General features: G+C 35.9%; 1 protein-coding gene across 1 annotated transcript in view; it reads left to right on the forward strand.

Annotated features, from left to right (window-relative positions):
* The window catches only part of Bcap29 (B-cell receptor-associated protein 29), a 54322-nt gene extending 47644 nt beyond the window's left edge, over positions 1-6678 (forward strand). The window contains exons 6-7 of the mRNA XM_005377284.2: positions 1709-1809; positions 5614-6678. Of these exons, the coding sequence (XP_005377341.1) occupies positions 1709-1809; positions 5614-5649 (137 nt within the window). The 3' untranslated portion in view covers positions 5650-6678. The remainder of the gene's footprint in view (positions 1-1708; positions 1810-5613) is intronic.
* Positions 6679-8386: the final 1708 nt, after the last annotated feature.

Here is an 8386-nt window from a genome sequence, read left to right on the forward strand (position 1 = left end):
CAATAACAAATGCTGGAGAGGCTGTGGGGGAAAAGAAACCTTGTCCACTGTTGGTGGGAGTGTGGACTGTGCAACCACTCTGGAAATCAGTGTGGAGTTTTCACGAAAAACTAGGATTGCAAGGTCCCATTTGACCTGGCTATTCCCCTTCTGGGTATTTTTCCAAGAAGAGTTGAAAACATCATACCACAGAGATATATGTGCACCCATGGTCATAGCACCACAATTTGTAATAGCTAGATCTTGAAAACAACCCAAATGCCTGTCAACTGAGGAATGGATAAAAAAGATGTAGTCTTTCTATACAGTGGAGTACTACTCAGCCATAAAGAATGATAAACTGGAGACTTTTATAGGTAAATGGATGCAGCTTGATACCATACTCATAAGTGAAATAAACCAGATGCACATGTGCAAACATATTATCTCCCTAGTGTGAGAAGCCGAAAGAGTAAATAAGATTCAAAAAATACAATAAATATTGTAAAATGTGGAGAAACTGCTTAAAAGGAAAGGAACTGGATGGGGAGAGGGGAAAAGAGAAAGGGAAAAGCATATATATGTGTGTGTGTGTGTGTGTGTGTATATATATATATATATATATATAAAAACACAAGATAGTTAAGATACTTGTACTACTAATTTCTTTTAGTTTATTGAAAAGAAAGGTTGGTGCTAATATTGTTTGCACAATTAAATGCCTATATCTTGTACTCTGAATAACTAAATAACATTATGCAATGTATTAACCATTGTTATCCTGCTTTTATCTTGTTTTGAAATTTTGCTTTACTTTTTTTCTCTTTGAAATAAAAATTTTAAAAAATAAATGTAATACACCACATTATCAGAGCCAAAGACAAAAATCATATTATCTCAATAGATGCAGAAAAAGCTTCTGTTATAAGTGATACTGGCTTGGGAAGAATTATCAATACATGCTAAATAGAGGGGAGATATTTTGACAGGGAGCAGAATATTAGCATAGTGTAAATTATCTTCCTGTGCATTGCTGCTTTGGTTATAAGGGGAAAAATGGTAACTCTAAGATAGAAGAAAGAAAAAAAAAAGAACAGGGGCCAAGCATTGCTAAATGTGATTGGCTTCTGAATGCCCAAGGAAGCATCAGACATCACCTGTGTCAGACTCATATGTAAGTGGGCTATATGACCTGAATTTCATCATAAGGAACATCAAACAAGACCAAAATGAAGAATTTTCTGTTTTAAAAGTGGCCTGTGTTCTTAAAAATATCAGCATCACAAAAAATGGGGCAAGGTGGGGTAGGACAAGATTAGAGAATTGTCCACATTAAAAGAAACTAAAGAGAAGGCAACCACAAAACACAGTACGTGATCCACAGCTATGTCCTTGAGTAGAAGTGAAAAACACGCTAAAAAGGAGAAAACTGGTACAATTGCTAAAACTGGAATATGGGTAGTAGATGAATTTAACTGTATTTTATTGGTATTGCACTTTCTAAAGTCTGTAGCTATACTATGATTGTATTAGAGAATGACCCATTCTTAAGTATTACATACTGCAGTATTAAAGAGTAAAGAAACATGCCTGCAACTTATTCTCAGATGATTCAAGAAAATAGTTGTGTGTAAAGAAAATACAGTGCCATGTAGGAGCTTTCTTAAGTCTTGAAACTTCTGTGAGTTTGAAATTTTTTCAAAGTAAAATTCTATCCATTATTTTGTAGCCCTTTCTAAGGCACAAAACGATGTGATGACAATGAAGATGCAATCAGACAGACTTTCAAAAGAATATGATCGACTCTTAAAAGAACACTCAGAACTTCAGGTGAGTGACTAGCACTTTACACATCTAGATTTTTTTCAAATATTAATTACTTGAGGGGGCTGGGGATTTAGCTCAGCGGCACAGCGCCTGCTTGGCAAGCGCAAGGTTGTGAGTTCGATTCCCGATACCAGAAAAAAAAGCAAAAAAAAAAAAAAAATACTTGAGGAAATTGGGTTACTTAACCTTCACAAATCCAGATGATGTTTTTAATCCTGGCTTTGTTAAATCATTAAAGAATCCAAGTTTCCTAGAGGATGACGATTAGGACATTATAGCAAAATATGAGATAGTCACAAAGAATTGCTGATGTGCTAACTTGCAACTTTCCACTTTCGGTGAAATTTTAACAAAAGTGGCAGCATTGAAAACCAGACTGGGTTCTGGAAAATTTTAGGTTTTCCTGTTTAGAATACTAGCCACTCTTAGCAAAGTGAGGTCCAAAATTGGTGTTCACCGTCACATTATTCCTTCTGTTCCAGTGCTTTAGATATCTTAAGACAAAAGACTGTAGCATTTAAATATGTGGCTTATCTCCATGACATGCACAAGATCCACCATGGGAAGTAAAGAAGTCACTTTATACTGGGTGTCTCCTTCGGTACTTTTTTCTTCTATTTCTGAGGTGAGGGTGTACTCAGCCAGAGTGAGTATCCATTACCAGTGGACTTTGCCAGGGTGTTAGAAATGTTTAGAAACTTGAGGAAAGGAAAACCAGGAATATACCCTCGATTTCTTATGACCAGTGTCCACTGCTTACCATCTCTGTTGTGGTAACAACTATCTATAAAAGCTAAAAGTGACTCTCATAAACCCTGAAGGATATGTAATAGTAAGATTCCTAAGCCCATTTCCCCACCCCACCCTCCAGAGAAAGCCACCTCCAGCTTGAAGCTTTCACATTCTTGGCAAAGGATATAGAAAGCTTTTATGAGTAATTCCTCCTTTAAAAAAAATAGTTGTTATACCTGTTTTTTTGGAAAAGGACTCCACCCCAGATATACTTTGTACCATCCTAAGTTGGCTTTTATTTGATAGCACATTTAGACCTTGAACTAATTTCTACTTGTAGCGCACTCTTGAAATATTTAATAGGTAACATTTACTGAGTGTATGCTCTGGACAAAGCACATGGCTAATTGATTCATATATGCTGTCAGGTTTGCTTCCCATGATAACTCAATAAAGTAGGAGATTTTATTTTATTTTTTTTATTTTTTGGTTTTTCTCTGGTACCGGGAACCGAACTCACGACCTTGCGCTTGCCAGGTAGGCGCTTTTGCCGCTGAGCTAAATCCCCAGCCCCAAAAGTAGGAGATTTTAATACCCCTTGTTTGTGGGCTTAGAAATTGAGAACCAGAAATGTTATATAATTTACTCAAGGTCATTGAACTAGAAAGTGGCAGCATTTAAATTTGGCATTTGCAATGTAACAACCACTGTTAATTTGTATTAATTTGTCTTGAGACCCTGTATCACTTTGAATGCTCTTGCTTTGATTTGTTTATGTTTGTGATACTGGTATGCTGCTACTGTTCTATTTTTCTTTTTTGTTTGTGCCTCATGTACTACTCTCTTTAAAATAATAAATAAATAAATTTGGCATTTGAAGTCAGGAAATCTTTCTCCAGAACCTCTATCATTAATCATGTTCTTTAGACTGTGCTGGACAGGACTGTGTGTTCGTAGATCCATTGTCTTACCACCACTGTTCATTCCTTGTCACAAGGAGGGAGGTATGTTTTCCAGGATTGCTTATTTCTGATTTCTTAGCCCAACGGAAGTGCTAGCAGGAAACTGAAAGCAGGAGGAGAGAGGAAGTCAGGGATTTCTCCTACTCTTTTTCTCTTGGTACCGTGTCCTTTGTGGCTCCAGTTCCTTCTGTGGTCCCAATTCCCACAGAGCAGCATCTGCCTACTGCGCTAACTCCTGGGCTCCCTAACTGTCTTGTCCCTTGTCCCTCCAGCCCAAGAGTGGTGGTGGTTTTCTGCTGTTACTCATCTCTGAGGCACCTCTCCACCCTGTCTGGTGGGTCTCCTCTCTCATTAGCTATAAAACCAACTGCCTATAAATATCTTAGGTTGAAGGGAATCCTTAGCTGAGTCATTTGACATTCATGTACCTCAGCTACTTTATTACTTAATGACAATTATAATACATCATAAACTTGAAATCATGTCCAAGAAATCACTTTAAATACTTTCAATCAGGGCTGGGGATTTAGCTCAGTGGCACAGCACCTGCCTGGCAAGCGCAAGGTCGTGAATTCGATCCCTGGTACCGGAGGGGAAAAAAAATACTTTCAATCAAGAAAAGCTATAAGTGCTGTTAACTATGTCTTGATTAGTTGTACTTTTTCCCCGTCCACCTACCCAACTCCCATTGTTCAGTCTTAAGAATCTGAAATTTAGGTATCATTTATTTAGACCATTTTCTTACATGGTCCCTCTTTCATGTCTACTGAATTTTAACGTTCACCTTCAGAAAAAGCAAAAAGTAGCTATAAACTATCCATAGTAAAAAGCTAAATTATTTGTCCTCATGAATTTTACTTCTGTTATCAATCTTAATAATAGGATATGAAACTTTCATATTATAAAGAATTATTAAAACATTAAGAAAAAATTCAAAAGTAAGAAAGGTGGCTTTTCTGTAATCAAATCTCACTTTACATTTTTTAAATCCATTAGGATTTCCCCGTCAGGTCCCTTTCCTGTTACAGGCACTAAGTAAATATTAGAAAACAGTCCCTTCAAAACATGTAGCCCTCGCCTTTCCTTATTTGCCCTGGCTGTCTTCTAAAAAAGAAAAAAAACTTATGGGCTATTGGCAGCACAAACATCAGCGTCTGCCAGTTTTTTAATTTGATTTTGGAAAATCGCACTTAAGTAACACTTCCATTAAAGTTTTCATTTTTGTCTTAAGTAGCCTAATATGTATAAACATGAAAAAGTGATATTTTATCATTCAAAATACCTCCTCTAATCCTGTCTTATTTGGTGGCTTAAAGTTAATGTTAAATTGCTCTGAAAGCGTTAGTACTCAGCCTGTACAGCGTTTGAACTTTCTGTGTACCGGCAGTAACGCTTTGCAATTCCATTTTATGAGATTTCTTTCTTGATGTTGATATTTGCTTTTTTAGGGCAAGTGATCTCCTAAGATTAATTTCCATTTCATTTTCCTCCAGATTTAAATGATGTATTGTGATCATCGTTATAACATGATCAGGAAAGTGAAATTTTAGAAGCCAATTCTAATTTGAGAAAGACCCAAAAAATACTAAGCCACCCCAATAGCGTGTGTTTTGTTTTATTTTGTTCTGCTTCCCTTTATTCTTTCCTTGCCAAAAAATCTTCATTGGTTTACAGTAGGGAAATTTTTCAAAATTTTTTTATTTATATTAGTCCATGTTTGCAGCACATAATGGTTACATTCCTTGCAGGGAATTGGTACGTGCACGTAACACATCTTAATTCTTTTTACATCCCCTTTCTCTTGCCTCCCTCCAGCTCTTGATCTCAGTAGGGGAATTTCAAGCATTTTGTTTTCCTGGAGTAACCTGTAACACAAAAGCAAAATAGGTTAAGGTATGGAAAAAATGAACTTATCGACAGTGTGAACATTTCTCCTGTGAACATCTTTTTCAAGAAAAACTCATTTTATAGTGAGACATTTTTAGTCTATTTTCACAGTTGATGGTTCTTACAGTTAACAACTATTTATGGAAAAAAGAAAGTTTTTTAAAAATCCTTGTATCTATAGATGTTTCTCTTTGCTGCATTATGTGTTGTATTTTTTTTCTTACAGAATCGTTTTGAAAAAGGCGGTAAGAAAGACCTGTGAACTTTATAAAAGAAGACTGTGATATACCATGTCAAGATAATAAATTTGTTATGATGGCAGCCACAAGAAAATTTAAAATTCAGTTTGGAGAATGCACTATGATTGACCAATAGTTTATATTTTTTACTACTACACATAGGGTGTATAGTAATAATACTGTCAAAATATTTGATAATGTTTCAGATATATTATAAAGTGTATATTCCAGCTGTTTTAAAAACTGTAAGCATGTTAAATGTCATCTTTACATTTGATAATAACATTGGTGTATGATGGCTGTTTACAGATAAAAAAAAAATTCACTAGCCAGTTACTTCCAAAATTAGATTTTTAAAGTTGCATGAAAACATTAATACCCTTAAAGGCTTTGATGCCTTTTCATTACTAATATAATTGGATGATGATGCTAATGTATTTGAAAGTAGTGCTTACTATCAGCAAATTTGTTTACATGGAAATTAAATAAGGATAAATAATAAGAATTAGCCACTATGTTTATAGAAAAGACTTAGAAAGAATAATGAAAACAATGACCTTTTTTTTTAAGATTGATAGTACTATGGTTTGCTATAATAAGACAGCTATATTGGTAATTATATTTTTGTTACTGTTGGACTTTTTTATTGACCTTTGTGCTAGTACCACATAATTAGTAAGTATTCTACCTTTTCAGATTCCTCTAGCAGTAGGGTTTATATCTCTTTGCATAGCTGTCACAGCACTGAACTGAACTTACTTTGCATTGTGGAATTTTTGACTTAAAAAGTTAATATGTAACATATCCAAAAAACTGTTTTCTCTGGATTTGAGAGTTCTACAAATATTACCTCAAACTTACGCACACTGGTGTCATGTAGTTTCGCTGAGATGTTTCTGTATTCTGAATATTAAATATTATTTTTCCATTCAATACTCATTTAGAGCTAATGATTGTAATATTGATTTGATTTTGGTTGTTTTCGTGTTTAAACATAAAGATCCACTTCCTTGTCTCATAAAGATCTAACTATAAAAGAAAATGAAAAATAATAACTAGAATTTTTTCTTTTCTAACTCTTTGTTAAACATGGTGGGGGTGTTTTTTTTGGATTTTTTTGTTTGTTCATTTGGTTTGGAATACTGAGGATTAAACCCAAAGAATGCTGAGCTAGCTTCTTTTATTTTTTATTTTGAAGCAAGGTCTTGCTGAGCTGCCCAGGCTGGCTTCAGACTTGAAGCCCTCTGCTCCAGTGTCCTGAGTAGCTGGGGCTACAGACCTGAGCCATCAGCCCCGACTTCATGCCCAAATGTTTATTGTCATTTTAATTCCAGCGTAATGTATAGTTAAGTTTTTTATTGGAGAGTGGGTGAAATGAGCAAATACATAATTTTATTTCAGATTAAAGTCAGGAGTTACTGCTAGAAAACAGACATGGAGAAGACATTTAACAAGAGGAAGAAATTGGAGACCATATGGTCTGACAATACCAGAAATAACCAGAAAGGGAGGGAGTGCCGGAGAAGGAGAGAATTGAACAAATGACAGCTCAAAGCGTAGAGTTAGAAATATCAGAGTGAGAGCTAGAGGGGTAAATATAAGGGTAGCGAGTATTTGGGGCCTTGGCGCACTCTGTAGAAATCAAGTCTTATGCTAGAATAACACACAGAAAAGGAAAAACTGCAGTTTTAGAATGGGCAGAACAGGGCTGGGGATTTAGCTCAGCGGCAAAGCGCATACCTGGCAAGCACAAGGTCGTGAGTTCGGTTCCCAGTACCAGAGAAAAACCAAAAAAAAAAAAAAAATAGAATGGGCAGAACAAAAATCTAATCCTACCTTCACCACTTATTTTGCCATATGATCTTTACAAGAAGTTAGTCAAATTTTCTAGGGCTTCAGTTTCTAATGTATTCATTGTTGTTACTCTCCCGTTAGCTTGTTTTGAAAGTCTATTTTCATTTTTATTTTCTTCTCCTTAGGATAATTTTTCAAATGGGAATAATAAAGTTGAAATAGGGTTACTATAGAAAGAGATGTCAAAAGTTTAAGCAAGTTTCCTCAGGTAAACTGGAGAGAAGTTAGTTTCAGGGTCAGAATTTGAGTCTAGAATTGAGGTATACTGTTTCCTAGATATTATTGCAGTCTTCATTTACAAACTATCCATAATATGCTAACCCTGAAATATTGCCGAGTAAAGCCAGGGTTTGAACAGGCAGTCTGGCTTCAGTCTGGGCTTCTGCACTGTACCATACTATTGGATCGTTCTTCACGTTACTGTCCTTACCAGTGACAGTGTCTAGCCAGTCATATTAAATGAGAAACTCTGTACTCGGGATACACTTGTACAGTAAATTATTTTTTCATTGTCAGTAATGACTTTATGTGTCAGGCTTTATTATAAATTCAGATGTGACTGTTATTTTGCCATTTTCTTCAGGAATCACATAGGTTTTTCAGACTTTCTCTCTACTTGAAAACCTGCCTTAGGTTCTGTTATCTGGGAAGGAGCATTTAAGTTCTAGCTAGCCACTGTAGAATTTGGCAGGAGGCGTCCTTGTTGCCTTTCCAGCTGTCATGGGCCCCACTACTGTTAATTAGATTTCTGCCTTGTTTCTTTTGTGTGTTTAAAGATTGAACCCACATGTTAGGAAAGTGCTCTGCCACTGAGCTAAACCGCCCAGCCCAGGCCTTGTTCCACAGGGCCTGTGTTCTTCCCTTGGTTATTTGTCCCAGTGCTTTGGGAACTAGAATCCCCTTCCA

This window comes from Chinchilla lanigera, unplaced genomic scaffold, assembly GCF_000276665.1.
Source record: "Chinchilla lanigera isolate Chin_1 unplaced genomic scaffold, ChiLan1.0 scaffold00009, whole genome shotgun sequence".
Lineage (NCBI taxonomy): Eukaryota > Metazoa > Chordata > Mammalia > Rodentia > Chinchillidae > Chinchilla > Chinchilla lanigera.